This window comes from Coregonus lavaretus (genome assembly GCF_964263955.1).
Source record: "Coregonus lavaretus genome assembly, chromosome: 20".
Classification (NCBI taxonomy): Eukaryota; Metazoa; Chordata; class Actinopteri; order Salmoniformes; family Salmonidae; genus Coregonus; species Coregonus lavaretus.
Genome location: NC_140007.1, coordinates 40,434,437 through 40,451,545, shown reverse-complemented (window position 1 = coordinate 40,451,545; position 17,109 = coordinate 40,434,437). Strand labels below are relative to the sequence as shown.

Genomic DNA, 17,109 nt, shown 5'->3' with positions numbered 1-17,109 from the left:
ATTTGTGTTGGACTTGGATCTCTCCAGAATAGTTATTGCCATCTAGACTTTAAGCCCCAGAGAAAAACTGTCTTATACATAGACCAAGTAATAATCATTTTATGTGGATTATTTAGGTTTTACAGTGCATTCGGGAAGTATTCAGACCCCTTTTTCCACATTTTGTTATGTTACAGCCTTATTCTAAAACGGATTAACATTTTTCTTCTTCTCATCAATCTACACGGAATACCCCATAATGACTAAGCGAAAACAGGTTTTTAGAAATGTTTTGCAAATGTATTATAAATTAAAAGTATTCAGACCCTTTGCTATGAGACTCGAAATTGAGCTCAGGTGCATCCTGTTTCCATTGATCATCCTTCAGATGTTTCTACAACTTGATTGGAGTGCACCTGTGGTAAATTCAATTGATTGGACATGATTGGACATGATTTGGAAAGGCACACACCAGAGCCCGGAAACCTGGCACCATCCCTACGGTGAAGCATGGTGGTGGCAGCATCATGCTGTGGGGATGTTTTTCAGTGGCAGGGAGACTAGTCAGGATCGAGGGAAAGATGAACGGAGCAAAGTACAGAGAGATCCTTGATGAAAACCTGCTCCAGAGCACTCAGGACCTCAGACTGGGGTGAAGGTTCACCTTCCAACAGGACAACGACCCTAAGCACACAGCCAAGACAACGTAGGAGTGGCTTTGGGACAAGTCTCTGAATGTCCTTGATCGGCCCAGCCAGAGCCCGTACTTGAACCCAATCGAAAATCTCTGGAGTGACCTGAAAATAGCTGTGCAGCGACGCTTCCCATCCAACCTGACAGAGCTTGAGAGGATCTGCAGAAAAGAATGGGAGAAACTCCCCAAATACAGGTGTGCCAAGGTTGTAGTGTCATACCCAAGAAGACTCGAGGCTGTAATCGCTGCCAAAGGTGCTTCAACAAAGTACAGAGTAAAGGGTCTGAATAGTGATGTAAATGTGATATTAAATAATAATAATAATAAATAATAAATAAAAATCTAAAAACCTGTTTTTGCTTTGTCATTATGTGGTATTGTGTGTAGATTGATGAGGGGTGGGGTGGGGGGGGGACTATTTAATTAATTTTAGAATAAGGCTGTAACATAACAAAATGTGGAAAAAGTTAAGGGGTCTGAATACTTTCCGAATGCACTGTAGGTTGCATTTCTATAACAACCTGGCATAAGGCAAAATAACCAATTTAATTTCAGCGGTCTGGGAAAATAGAACTCCAGGGCAGTGAAAGGAACGCAAGAAAGTCAGGAAAACCGCGCGCCCATTGGCTGCTGGAGCGCAGTATAAAGAGCCGCAGTGTTGACTCTCATCACATCAACTGCAAGCATCCTTCTAAGACTAGACCACACTTCGGAATAGGCTACGGTGCTCTACTGGGTACCAAGGTTTTGGAATAGGCTACGGTGGCTCTACTGATACCAAGGTTTTGCGTTTTTACCCTTTTACTTTAAAGTATTGTGTTCTTGATTGTTACAAATATGAAGGAAAGGAGAAATCCGCAGCCGTTGGTGGTGAGATGTAAACTGGTTCTTGTTGGGGATGTTCAGTGTGGAAAAACTGCGATGTTGCAAGTCCTCGCGAAGGATTGTTATCCAGAGGTATGCGAATATTTGTTCTCCTGTTGCAATACTGACATTTTAAGATACAAATTCTATATGTTCTGCAAAGCTTCCATAATGATTTAGCACATGTTTCTGTGGATTTGATCAGCCTAATAAATGGCTTTTGAAAGTTACCAATAAACTGACGATGGATTCATTTCTAATGGAGCATCTTCCGCTTCGGCCAGGCTGCCTTTAGCTGCTACATGATGCGCATTTCCAATAATTCACAGCTTTCACATTGGATTATATCATATTTTCTACTGTAGGCTTCTGATCATCACATCACATTGAAATTGGTTTTATAAGCCAGATAGGATCATGCATCATTTTTTCCATTCATTTTAATTTTTTATTGGTCTAGCCTGCTAATTAGTTTACACTCAAATGTTTACTATTTTCACATTAGAAGACTGTATTTCATTTTTATGTAATTATGAAAATAAATTCCTTCAGTGGTAACAGGGAGGATATTGACAGACTGTTATGTCGTTCCTCTCCTCAGACCTATGTGCCCACGGTGTTTGAGAACTACACAGCGTGTCTGGAACTAGAGGAGCAGCGCGTGGAGCTCAGTCTGTGGGACACGTCAGGTAACTACAACCTCCCATCCTATATCATCATCCGATATCCACTATCAGTGGTTCAGGGGTACTCCGGGCTGAGCAAAACGAACTTGGTGGTACATTAAACATTTTGAGAATCATTGATCTATATGAACTGCGCCACAGTGGCCTACATTATGCCTAGCTTTTTGTAGCCCAAAGTAAAACCTTGTTGAGGGGCCCTCCTTCCAGCTTCGCTTTTGAGAACAGAATATATAACATTTGGTATTGTGTACAATGTCATTATTTGGCTCGCTTCCAAGGTACTTGAAGGTAACCTTTGACCCTGCTATGCACTGATGCATTACTGACTGTAGAATACACTACTGTGCATTATGACTGTATCATAGCAATGCCTGAAAACAAATTCAGTCCCATCATTTTGTTCCACAATATTTATCTGTCTATGTAGCCTACTGACACTCACTGTGTAGCCTGCAGTATGTTATCATGCTAACTACACTGTATATGATGCTAACTGAGTGAGTACACTGTAGATTACAGTATGAAATGCTAACTGAGTGAGTACACTACAGAATACAGTATTTTATGCTAGCTGAGGGAGTACACTGTAGATTACAGTATGTTATGCTAACTGAGTGAGTACACTGTATATTACAGTATGTTATGCTAACTGAATGAGTACACTGTAGATTACAGTATGTTATGCTAACTGAATGAGTACACTGTAGATTACAGTATGTTATGCTAACTGAGTGAGTACACTGTATATTACAGTATGTTATGCTAATTTAGTGAGTACACTGTAGATTACAGTATGCTATGCTAATTTAGTTAGTACACTGTAGATTACAGTATGTTATGCTAACTGAGTGAGTACACTGTAGATTACAGTATGCTATGCTAATTTAGTTAGTACACTGTAGATTACAGTATGTTATGCTAACTGAATGAGTACACTGTAGATTACAGTATGCTATGCTAATTTAGTTAGTACACTGTAGATTACAGTATGGTAGGCTAATTTAGTGAGTACACTGTATATTACAGTATGTTATGCTAATTTAGTGCAGCATAGGGTCATGGTGTCGGTGTAAAAGCTCCCCAGGGCCCTCCACTCTAAACCACTGACTTGAAAACAACTGACTAACGATTAACCTGGATCTGCCCTGCCAAGCTATCCCGCCATGCTGCTGCCCTCGCTCCCTGACACACACACACACACACACTCACACTCACACTCACACTCACACTCACACACACACACTCACTCACACACACTCACACTCACACTCACTCACGCTCACGCACACGCACACGCACACGCTCACACTCACACACACTCACGCTCACGCACACGCACACGCACACGCTCACACTCACACACACACTCACACACACTCACACACACACACACACACTCACACTCACACTCACACTCACACTCACACTCACACACACACACACACACACACACACACACACATTGTTTCAGAGTGATTGAGAGTATTTTAAATGGACTTGCTGATACCAGGCTTTGTATTGTCAAGATTTATTATAAGATGATTAGGCTAAACTGTACGATACATACATTCATTACATTTTACATTTTAGTCATTTAGCAGACGCTCTTATCCAGAGCGACTTACAGTTAGTGAATACATATTATTATTATTATTAAAAAAATTTTATACTGGCCCCCTGTGGGAAACGAACCCACAACCCTGGCGTTGCAAACGCCATGCTCTATCAACTGAGCTACATCCCTGCCGGCCATTCCCTCCCCTACCCTGGACGACGCTGGGCCAATTGTGCGCCGCCCACATTCAATTGATATATGCATCTATATTACAGTACACAGACATTTTTTGCTGAATAGACAATCTGCATTATGCTAGTAAAACATTGCAACATCATTAAGAAATTATAGAACATGTCAAATGATTCCATTGCTGTACACATTCATAGGGAAGCAGGGGATATGAGGAATACATAGGTTGGGGTGAATTCCATTTAAATTCAGGAAATAAAGTGAAATTCAAATGTTCCTAATTGAAAACAATTGGAATTTCAGTTTACTTCCTGAATTGACTGAATTGAAATGGAATTGGCTGAAATCCGCAGAATATCAGACCGAATACCACGGGTATGACAAAAAATTACTATTTACTGGTCTAATTACGTTGGTAACCAGTTTATAATAGCAATAAGGCACCTCTGGGTTTGTGGTAAATGGCCAATATACCACGGCTAAGGGCTGTATCTAGGCTGTACTCCACGTTGAGTCGTGTAAGAACAGCCCTTAGCCGGGGTATATTGGCCATATACCACACCTCCTCATGCCTTATTGCTTAACTATAATATATAATATAATACACCCCAAAGTAGACTGCTTCCCTGCCCCTCCACCACCTGTATGTTCCAATATTCACACTAGTATACCTTTTAGAATGTATGTCCACAATGCATTGCTTCATACTATGTATTAGGCTAGTGTGGATATTGGAACAGGCCTATCCCACTGTCCTCTTCTTATCTCCTTCCCTCCAGACCACTTTCCACTTCGACCCACCACTGCAGGCGTTGGGTAATGATTGAGTTCAGCCCCAGCCATGATAGGAATGGTGACAATTTTTCCCTTTTTATTTTGTATTTTTTCTTCTTACTGTATACTCCCCATCCATGTTTCACGAATCAGAAAGTCTGTTGTAGTGAGGAAAGAGGCAGAGGGGAATAGAAAGGCATCTGGTTGTACGACAGAGAGAGAACATGTGGCCCATAGCTAGGAGATGGTGTGTCTGCTCTCTCACACATGCCTGGAGAAAAGTTGACCATCTCAAGAACATCGTTAATAGGATATAGCAGTCTTCTGACGGTTGCCAAAAAAAGACGACCTCCACACCCAGTGTTGTAGGGTGTGTGGCATTGTGAGCCTGAGAGGATAGCTCCACTGTGTTGTGTCAGCCTGTAGCCTGAGAGGATAGTTCCACTGTGTTGTGTCAGCCTGTAGCCTGAGAGGATAGCTCCACTGTGTTGTGTCAGCCTGTAGCCTGAGGATAGCTCCACTGTGTTGTGTCAGCCTGTAGCCTGAGAGGATAGCTCCACTGTGTTGTGTCAGCCTGTAGCCTGAGAGGATAGCTCCATTGTGTTGTGTCAGCCTGTAGCCTGAGAGGATAGCTCCACTGTGTTGTGTCAGCCTGTAGCCTGAGAGGATAGCTCCACTGTGTTGTGTCAGCCTGTAGCCTGAGATGATAGCTCCACTGTGTTGTGTCAGCCTGTAGCCTGAGAGGATAGCTCCACTGTGTTGTGTCAGCCTGTAGCCTGAGAGGATAGTTCCACTGTGCTGTGTCAGCCTGTAGCCTGAGGATAGCTCCACTGTGTTGTGTCAGCCTGTAGCCTGAGAGGATAGCTCCACTGTGTTGTGTCAGCCTGTAGCCTGAGAGGATAGCTCCACTGTGTTGTGTCAGCCTGTAGCCTGAGAGGATGGCTCCACTGTGTTGTGTCAGCCTGTAGCCTGAGAGGATAGTTCCACTGTGTTGTGTCAGCCTGTAGCCTGAGAGGATAGCTCCACTGTGTTGTGTCAGCCTGTAGCCTGAGACGATAGCTCCACTGTGTTGTGTCAGCCTGTAGCCTGAGAGGATAGCTCCACTGTGTTGTGTCAGCCTGTAGTCTGAGAGGATAGCTCCACTGTGTTGTGTCAGCCTGTAGCCTGAGAGGATAGCTCCAATGTGTTGTGTCAGCCTGTAGTCTGAGAGGATTGCTCCACTGTGTTGTGTCAGCCTGTAGCCTGAGAGGATAGTTCCACTGTGTTGTGTCAGCCTGTAGCCTGAGAGGATAGCTCCACTGTGTTGTGTCAGCCTGTAGCCTGAGAGGATAGCTCCACTGTGTTGTGTCAGCCTGTAGCCTGAGAGGATAGCTCCACTGTGTTGTGTCAGCCTGTAGCCTGAGAGGATAGCTCCACTGTGTTGTGTCAGCCTGTAGTCTGAGAGGATAGCTCCACTGTGTTGTGTCAGCCTGTAGCCTGAGAGGATAGCTCCACTGTGTTGTGTCAGCCTGTAGTCTGAGAGGATAGCTCCACTGTGTTGTGTCAGCCTGTAGTCTGAGAGGATAGCTCCACTGTGTTGTGTCAGCCTGTAGCCTGAGAGGATAGCTCCACTGTGTTGTGTCAGCCTGTAGCAGAGCAGAGGCTGTCAGAGAGGAGGGAAAAGTGGCACTTCTGTGACGTCAGGCTGTGGGTGGTGAAGGATTAATGGTAGTGGAGGTCTCACTGTGATCTGCCACTGACAGACACACTCCTTCTTCCTCCCTCCATCCATCCATCCATCCCTCCTAACTCCCTCTCTCTCCATCACTCTTTTTCCCTCCTTCCCTCCATCCCTCTCTCTATCCCTCCTCCTCCAAACCCACCCATCCACCCACCTGTCCTCCCTCCCTCCTCCAGTTACTGGGGACAGGATACCTAGGCTTTAGCTCAGCGGCTAATACAGTCTTTCTGCACACGAGACCTAGGTTCAAACTTCAGTTGGTCATAACAACATGTCATTCCTTAGGACATTTCTCTCCTCCTCCTCCTCCCTTTCTCCAGAGTAATTAGTCAGTATTGAATTGAAATGGCTCCCCGGCCCCCTGTGTGCATCATGTCCATCGGTTGGTACATTTAGATCAGTGGCCGTTTAATGCAGTCACACCCTGGGCTCCTCAGCCCATGGCTGGCCTTCTTCTCCCTGACCATGTGGGACACACACACACACACACACACACACACACCACACCACCACACACCACACACCACACACCACACACACACACACCACACACCACACACCACACAACACACACACACACACACACAACACACCACACCACACCACACACACACACCACACACCACACACCACACACACACACACACACACACACACACACACACACACACACACACACACACAAACAACACAACACAACACAACACAACACACACACACACACACACCTCTTAATATTCCCTGGGAGGCAGAGGGATGCTAAGCTAGCCACCTCCATGCAGACACCGACTGGCACACTGATCATGATAATGATAATCGCCCCTCTCCCCTGCATTAGTTCATTTGTCTGATATTATTAGTGTGTCTGTTCTAAATGATATTATAAACTGGGTGGTTCGAGCCCTGAATGCTGATTGGCTGAAAGCCGAGGTATATCAGACCGTATACCATGGGTGTGAATAAAAAAATCACATTTTAATTTTCTAATTACATTGCTAACCAGTTTATAATAGCACTAACTGTAAGTCGCTCTGGATAAGAGCGTCTGCTAAATGACTAAAATGTAAATGTAAATGCATAAGGCACCTCGGGGATTTGTGGTATATGGCCAATATACCACGGCTAACGGCTGTATCCAGGCATTCCGTGTTGTGTCGTGCTTAAGAACAGCCCTTACACATGGTATATTGGCCATATACCACACCCCCTTGTGCCTTATTGCTTAAATATAGGACTGATAATGTAATAATTTCATAATGTAGTAATGCCATAATGTAATAATTGTATAATGCCACAATGCCATAATGTGATAATGCCATAATGTAATAATGCCATAATGTGATAATGCCATAATGTCATATCATCCTAACATAGGGTTGATAGACTGACTGTGTTTCCTGTAGATGATCCAGGTCCACTAGATGATGTTTGAATCTGTTTGATATTGTTCAGGACAGGTAGCTCAGACTACATGCTCTCTCCATCACTCATTGGCCAGGAGTGAGCTGACAATACACCTTTAGGATGAAAGCTGTCTTTTCTAAATGCATAGATCCAGACAGACGTGCATCCTGATGCAACAAAGATAGTCCTATTGTTCCTGTACAGTAACTTCTCTGTTGACATTCAGAACATGGAACTACTCAGATATTCTACCACAGCTTGTCATTATTCCACACAGCAGCTGGTTCATTCAATCTGACCCTTTGATAATGTGGAGAATCCTTGGCTATTTATTTCCTGATCTATATGCAGACACACATGTTGTTTTGTTTTGGAGGCGGTGGTACAGTACCTTTTTCCTGTGTTGTTCTGTACATTACATTGTAAATCAATTAGCTTGGTTATGTAATATGTAATGAATGGTGACGTTGTCGGCTAGTGTGGTATACACTGAGTGTACAAAACATTAAGAACACCTGCTCTTTCCATGACATACACTGACCAGGTGAATCCAGGTGAAAGCTATGATCCCTTATTGATGTCACTTGTTAAATCCACTTCAATCAGTATAGATGAAGGGGAGGAGACAGGTTAAAGAAGGATTTGTAAGCCTTGAGACAATTAAGACATGGATTGTGTATATGTGCCATTCAGAGGGTGAATGGGCAAGACAAAATATTTAAGTGCCTTTGAACAGGGTATGGTAGTAGGTGGCAGGTGCACCAGTTTGTGTCAAGATCAGCAACGCTGCTGGGTTTTTAACGCTCAACAGTTTCCTGTGTTTATCAAGAATGGTCCACTACCCAAAGGACATCCAGCCAACTTGACACAACTGTGGGAAGCATTGGAGTCAACATGGGCCAGCATCCCTGTGGAACGCTTTCGACACCTTGTAGAGTCCATGCGCCGACGAATCAAGGCTGTTCTGAGGGCAAAAGGGGGGGTGCAACTCAATATTAGGAAGGTGTTCTTAATGTTTGGTATACTCAGTGTATATGGTGTACATAACCATAACGGGAAAGATAGATAGATTGTACCCATTAGAGACCCATTGGAAGTTATTTTTAATCAGCAGTAACATGATTATCCCTCTAAGCCTCTTATTTATAATTAGATGAAGATATGAGAATCACCTTCCACTAAGGCCAAATATAATCAATAAATGAGAGTGAGAGGAGACTCAGGTAACCAAGGTGTGTGTTTGTGACTGTGTGTCTGTGACTGTGTGTTTGTGACTTTGTGTCTGTGACTGTGTGTTTGTGACTGTGTGTCTGTGACTGTGTGTTTGAGACTGTGTGCATGAGGCTGTGTGCGTGTGTGACTGAGTGTGCCTGCATACGTGTTTGCGTGCGTTTTCATGCATGTGTGTGCGCCCCCCCCAACATTGTTTTAATAGAGAATTGTGTAGAGCGGTAGCTAGGTAGGTAGGTGGGCAGTAGGGCAGCAGTGTGTAAAATGATTGATTGGCAGTTGCAGCCAGCCTTTAGGGAGGGGTGGGAGGAACGCTTGATGCAGATGGAGGATTCCAAGGCTGTTGCTGTGGTAACGGTAGAGGGATCGGAGGTATTACACTGTGCTGAGTGGAGGGAAGACGAGGGGGTGTGTAGAGGGGGTGAGAGGGGCGAGGGGGAGAGAGAGGGGGGTGTTGCTTGAGTATTCCGAGCACATGAGTGGGAGCGTCTGCCTGCTCTGCTGCCCCAACCAGCCTCACCGTTCTGTTCCACTTGTTTAATCCACTGATAAAAAGATAAATGTGGATTTAGTGTCTTGATTGTCATCTTCTCCCACTCTGAAACACAAATACGGGAGAGGAGGATAGGATAGAAGAGGAGAGAAGAGAAGAGAAGAGAAGAGAAGAGAAGAGAAGAGAAGAGAAGAGAAGAGAAGAGAAGAGAAGAGAAGAGAAGAGAAGAGAAGAGAAGAGAAGAGAAGAGAAGAGAAGAGAAGAGAAGAGAAGAGAAGAGAAGCGAAGAGAAGAGAAGAGAAGAGAAGAGAAGAGAAGAGAAGAGAAGAGAAGAGAAGAGAAGAGAAGAGAGGAGAGGAGAGGAGAGGAGAGGAGAGGAGAGGAGAGGAGAGGAGAGGAGAGGAGAGGAGAGGAGAGGAGAGGAGAGGAGAGGGGAAAGGGACAGCAAAGCACAGCTCAGCTCAGCATGAGAAGTGATACCCCTCAGAAATTATCCCTGGTCTCTGTCCTCTCTTTCTGTCTCTCCCTCTATGTCTATGTCTCTCTCTCTCTGTCTCTCTCACTCTCTCTGTCTCTACTGCGCTCAAATACATGTTGTTTCTTCTTGGATATGATGTCTCCTTTATGTCTGATGTGTACTATAATTTACCCTGGACAGTATTTGGTGAGGGTGTTAGACCAAACTATTGTGTTTTACTATACGTTCTTCCCTTTATTGCATCTGAATGTTGTTCTGGACATCTGTTAACAAGTGTCTCTCCTCTCCTCTAGGTTCTCCCTACTATGAGAACGTTAGGCCTCTCTGTTACAGTGACTCTGACGCAGTGCTCCTCTGTTTCGACATCAGCCGCCCGGACACCTTCGACTGTGGGCTCAAGAAGGTAATGGCCCCCATCTCTCACTTTATCTGTCTGTCTCTCTATTTCTCTCTCTCTAAACAGTATTCATAACGGTCTGCAAGTCCTCAGAGATTCTATCTATCCAGCCATCATATGTCTCCAGCCATCAGGCTCAAATCATCTTGCTTTTATTGGGCTTTTCAAAACGGGCTATTCAAAACAGAGACTAGGCAACATATTGTTGCTTTCTAGTTTATAGAGTGCCTTGCAAAAGTATTCATCCCTCTTAGCGTACTTCCTATTTTGTTGCATTACAACCTGTAATTTGAATGGATTTTTATTTGGATTTCATGTAATGGACGTACACAAAATAGTCCAAATTGGTGAAGTGAAATAACTTGTTTCAAAAAATTCTAAAGAATAAATAACGGAAAAGTTGTGCGTGCGTATGTATTCACCCCCTTTGCTATTAAGCCCCTAAATAAGATCTGTTGCAACCAATTACCTTCAGAAGTCACATAATTAGTTAAATAAAGTCCACCTGGGTACAATCTAAGTGTCACATGATCTCAGTATATATACACCTGTTCTGAAAGGCCCCAGAGTCTGCAACACCACTAAGCAAGGGGCACCACCAAGCAAGCGGCACCCTGAATAATAATAATAATATGCCATTTAGCAGACACTTTTATCCAAAGCGACTTACAGTCATGCGTGCATACATTTTTGTGTATGGGTGGTCCCGGGGATCGAACCCACTACCTTGGCGTTTCAAGTGCCGTGCTCTACCAGCTGAGCTACAGAGGACCACTGAAGACCAAGGAGCTCTCTGAACAGGTCAGGGACAAAGTTGTGGAGAAGTACAGATCAGGGTTGGGTTAATTTTTTTTATTTGAAACTTTGAACATCCCACGGAGCACCATTAAATCCATTATTACAAAATGGAAAGAATATGGCACCACAACAAACCTGCCAAGAGAGGGCCGCCCACCAAAACTCACGGACCAGCCAAGGAGGGCATTAATCAGAGAGGCAACAAAGAGACCAAAGATAACCCTGAAGGAGCTGCAAAACTCCACAGCGGAGATTGGAGGATCTGTCCATAGGACCACTTTAAGCCGTACACTCCACAGAGCTGGGCTTTACGGAAGAGTGGCCAGAAAAAAGCCATTGCTTAAAGAAAAAAATAAGCAAACACGTTTGGTGTCTTCCAGAGATTTGAGACTGGGACGGAGGTTCACCTTCCAGCAGGACAATGACCCTAAGCATACTGCTAAAGCAACACTCGAGTGGCTTAAGGGGAAAAATGTAAATGTCTTGGAATGGCCTAGTCAAAGCCCAGAACTCAATCCAATTGAGAATCTATGGTATGACTTAAAGATTGCTATACACCAGCAGAACCCATCCAGCTTGAAGGAGCTGGAGCAGTTTTGCCTTGAAGAATGGGCAAAAATCCCAGTGGCTAGATGTGCCAAACTTATAGAGACATACCCCAAGAGACTTGCAGCTGTAATTGCTGGAAAAGGTGGCTCTACAAAGTATTGACTTGTGGTGTGGGGGGGGGGGGGGGGGGGGATAGTTATGCACGCTCAAGTTTTCAGTTTTTTTGTCTTATTTCTTGTTTGTTTCACAATAGAAAATATGTTGCATCTTCAAAGTGGTAGGCATGTTGTGTAAATCAAATGATACAAACCCCCCCAAAAAATCTATTTTAATTCCAGGTTGTAAGGCAAAAAAATTGGAAAAATGCCAAGGGGGGTGAATACTTTCGCAAGCCACTGTAGCTATGTGATTTACCAGGTTCTTAGACTATTTATCTAAGTATTTATAAGGCAAACTACGTTTGTAATTTGGTAAACTACCCCAAATCGTGAATTGTTCATTATCATTATTATGAGATATTTACCCACATCATCATTATCATGTGGGTAAATATCTGCTATGTTGTCTCTCCAGTGGAAGACAGAGATTGTAGATTTCTGCCCAAGCACACGCATCCTTCTCATTGGCTGTAAGACCGACCTGCGCACAGATGTCTGCACCCTGATGGAGCTGTCCAATCAGAAACAGGTCCCCATCACCCATGAACAGGTGAGACTGAGATGACATGCCAGGGTTTTCGTTAGCCAGTAAGAGACGGCTTTTGTCCGCATATAATTTTTTTTTTTGCCGATAAATTGGCAAAAATTTGCCGTCGGCCAATTGTCCGGGAGAAGAAGAGAAAAAATCCATTGCGAAACATCAGCTTTTTAGCCTCTTCACTGATGGAAATACATTTGACTGGTCATGCTTATCGGTCTATAGGTTAATTTGCATAATTTAGTGGAATTAAATTGGCAGATGTGTACAATAGCCTATATTATGTAGGCTATCTTATTTATCACATGCGTACAGCAAACAGATACAGAGCCTTTCAGTGGAAAATCTGTTATACAGCGCTAGAGCTGTTGCTGCATCTTGTGCTGCTTTCAAAATAACTGGGAACTCTGAAAAATACCAGGTCAAATCTTGGCATCGGTGATCTTTAGGTCGGAAAGCCCCGAGTTGGAATTCCGACTTGGATTTTTCCCAGTCGGAGCTAGTTTTTTAAAAAGTTGTCTTGAACGCACCGATGTCGGAAGTCTGAGATTTCCGAGTTCCCAGTTGTTTTGAATGCGGCATCAAAAGGCAATGGAAGGCAGGCTTCATCAGCACGTCACACACCACTTTGCAATGAGCTGGATGCAGTATGCATTTTGGAAACATATACTGAACGTTTTAATACATATTATGAGGTATGTCTTACCTTGCTTCAAAGTAGCCTATTAGATCTCTTTCTAAATTTCTAATGAATATTTTCATCTCTGTCACATGAAACCACTTGCATGTGCAGTGCCCTTTTGACAACGTTTTTTTCTTGCTAATTGCATTATGGAACACACATTCGCACGTAGCCTACTGCCTTGTGTGCATCGGTGCGTTTATAATGTGAAGAAATAGTTTATCAACCTTTTAAGCGAAACGTTCTGATCTGTTGCATCAGACTCAATACTTTTTAACCTTTCTTTTTAAATGTATCCTAGGCCTACTGGTTGGATGAATTTAGAATCTATCGTCCCACAACTGTCCCAGAGTCTGTTTGGAATAGGCTATTTCTTTCTTGACAAGCTGACCAATAGAATAGGTAGCCTAAACGTTTCTACTATAGTAGATCAAATCAAATGTATTGGTTACATACACATATTTAACAGATGTTATTGCGGGTGTAGCGAAATGCTTGTAAATTGACATAGCCTAGTGATTTTGCTGTTCGTTACTCGTCTTGTTGGCTGAGGAAAAGTAAATGTGGACAGTTATTCTAACATGTTCAAAGTGCACATCAGAATTCGGTAAGAAGGACTGCACATCGTTGCATCCTCGACTTGCAGGTTCTGTTACTATGAATTACCATAGTCTAAATGTGATTTCTGTCATTCTGAGCACCGTGGGTGGACACCCTAATCAGGTTACGCACCCAATTTCCTGTCAGTTTCTCAAATGTCCGGTAAACTAAAATGTTGCCGGTCAAATGTCCGGTGCCACATTTTCCTAATGGAAACCCTGACACACACACACACACACACACACACACACACACACACACACACACACACACACACACACACACACACACACACACACACACACACACACACACACACACACTCTGTTCAGATAGAGATGTAATCTATTGTATAGAACAGAATAAGCTCTCAGCCGCTCTCCTCTGCCCCCTCCTACCCCAGGGTTCCTCCATGGCCAAGCAGCTTGGTACTGAGGCCTACCTGGAGTGTTCAGCGTTCACCTCAGAGAAGAGTATCCACAGTGTGTTCCGTACGGCCGCTTTGGCTTGCATCAACAAGCTCCAGCCCCTCCCCAAGCCCAGCCCCACCCGATGCCTCTCCAAGAGGCTCCTCCATCTCCCCAGCCGCTCCGAGCTGCTCTCCTCCACCTTCAAGAAGGAGAAGACCAAGAGCTGCTCCGTCATGTGAGTGGAGACCCGGGACAGGGGGGGACAGGGGGTGTCGATCCCCACCAACACGCTGCTCCGATTCCCCAGAACCCCCTGACTATCTGGTTCGGGGAAGGGGGGGGGGTTGGTTTCATCACGATAGCTTTGTCAAGAGAAGGCTCTTCTTCCATGTTGAATCCTTCCCCACCCCCTCCTCAAAGTGAAATCAATTCAGAACAGGTGGACACCTTGTCCTGAACTACTCTTCAGTGCATATCTCATCTTTTTCAGTACTGTATCTTGGCTTTTTGATCATCAGCGAACCATTGTTCTCACCTGTTACAGTAACGGTATGCAACCATGATGGTGTGTCGCAGCTCTGTCGCAGCCGGCCGCGACCGGGAGACTCATGGGCGGCGCACAATTGGCCCAGCGTCGTCCAGGGTAGGGGAGGGAATGGCCGGCAGGGATGTAGCTCAGTTGATAGAGCATGGCGTTTGCAACGCCAGGGTTGTGGGTTCGATTCCCACGGGGGGCAAGTATAAAAAAAATATATATATGTATTCACTAACTGTAAGTCGCTCTGGATAAGAGCGTCTGCTAAATGACTAAAATGTAAAATGTGTGACATCACTATTATTTAGGCACATGGTGATTTGTCCAAATTGGAGAAATGTGCAACGTGTGACAAAGTTTTAACCTTGTGATGTAAAAATGCCTCTCAATACAATTAAATGCCTATTTTGCCAAAAAAAATTGAGCATGATAATATATCAGACATTACTGAAAATCGTATCCCTTCTGCACTACAGAATCAACTATAAGGTGTAGCAACATGACCAAATCGGTGGTCAAACAGTGTTTGTGCTCTTCTTGATCAAGGCCCAACGGGGGGCTGACTGATTGAGAGAGGTGTGGAGAGAGGAGTGTTTGATGGGACCACAGCAAAAACAGAGGACCATTACACGTCTCATTGTCTCGGCCGTGAAGAGAGGAGGTCTAGACGTTTAAGGGCTGATTGAGATAGAAAACAATGTGAATGTACTGGAGCTTCCAGAGATAGAAATCCAGTTCTCTCCCATCATTTGAGAATTGTCTGATGAGGAGTGCTTTGATAAAGAAGAAACCACTTCCAGGGAGTGGGGTATTGTTCTAACTGGGGCAATAGGCACAAAATGGTTTACTGCAGCTCTGTCAAGAGATCTGGTAATGGCTGCCAGGTCAGTGTTGCAATTCCCTGAGGTGATTATTTAAAGGACTGTCTGTTTGAAACTAGAAGATGCTGCTTAAAACTTGTCAGGCTGAATCCACTGGGGAAATGTGATGTCCTACTACAGGAGAAAGTGATGTAGCATCACAGTATTGGTATTTTGATAATCAACAATGATCAAACAGTACACCGTTTCTATTATAAACTGGGTGGTTCGAGCCCTGGATGCTGATTGGCTGACAGCTGTGGTATATCAGACCATATACCACAGGTATGACGAAACATTTATTTTTACTACTGTAATTACGTTGGTAACCAGTTTATAGTGGCAATAAGACTCCTCTGGGGTTTGTGATATATTGCCAATATACCACGGCTAAGGGCTGTATCCAGGCACGAAGAACAGCCCTTAGCCGTGGTATATTGGCCATATACCACACCTCCTCGGGCCTTATTGCTTAAATATATCATGCTGCTACTCCATGGACATACATACAGTATGGTAAAACAAACTGAACCATCCTTTCTGCTGTAAACTCCAGATGCTGTCCGATCTGCTTCCTCTTTCCATTCTTCTGCCCGTCAGTATGTAGGGTAACCAATGACATCTCTCGCTGTGCCACTAAAAGAGTTTTGGAATTTGAGTCTTAAGGGGAATAATGCTATTTGAAGATGTCATTGAGTCTATGCTATCAGTTGTGCAGTATCGTTGGGAGACGAGTGAGTAAAATAAATGAGACTGAGAAGAGATGATCTGGTTTTAAACACTAGGCTCCAGCCACTGTTGGCAGTATTGAAGCTTTTTCCATTGGGTTACGTTATGTGGAAGCCTCCTAACTTTTAACAATCAATGTGTGAAAAGGGCTAGGGTACATGGAAGTATTTGGGGAATTAGAAGAACAAGTCATCTAAAAACAAAACTCACAGGCTGGCCCTGTCCAAAGAAAGAATATATTTTTCCATTATTCGTTTTGGGATTTATTGTGTTTTATTTTGGTATTAAAGCTTGAATTGAATCCTTGTTTTTGTTTTAGTTGTGTGACTGAGACAGTGTTTGTTAACCTATGTAGTAAGCTGTGGATGGCCCCCATGGTAGTCAGTCAGTCAGTCACGATGACAAGAGTAGTGATTTGATTTGCACAAAGGCTCTAGTTCCTTGGTCACACACTGGAATTCTTCAGCATTGCCTAGCAACAGTAAAACACAGGAAACCAATCCAGACTCAGACTGGCTCATCGGTTGTTTCGTAGCACAGATGGGGAGTAAAGGAGTGCGTAAAGTACAAGGAGACATATCCACAGTCATTGTAACTCCAGATTCTGCTTCTACCTCAAGGGTTGATCGGAATTTGGATTCAGAATATTTCTTTATTGAGTTCCAAGTTCCAAGCTCATATAGGGGGCTCAGATCTTAGCTATAGAATCATTTCATGGATCATATCAGTTAACATGCAGCCAACCAGCCATTGTACCACACCAGCATGAAAATGTATGCACTCA

At 43.9% G+C, this 17,109-nt stretch overlaps 1 protein-coding gene across 1 annotated transcript; it reads left to right on the top strand.

Annotated features, from left to right (window-relative positions):
* Nucleotides 1-1,510: 1,510 nt before the first annotated feature.
* On the top strand, nt 1,511-15,148 carry LOC311147733 (rho-related GTP-binding protein Rho6; the record flags this gene model as incomplete). The annotated part of the gene is made up of 5 exons (XM_084184503.1): nt 1,511-1,630; nt 2,139-2,226; nt 10,363-10,472; nt 12,387-12,521; nt 14,195-15,148. The coding sequence occupies 5 exons, from the start codon at nt 1,511-1,513 to the stop codon at nt 14,438-14,440; spliced, it is 699 nt and encodes a 232-aa protein (XP_084040629.1). The 3' UTR covers nt 14,441-15,148.
* Nucleotides 15,149-17,109: the final 1,961 nt, after the last annotated feature.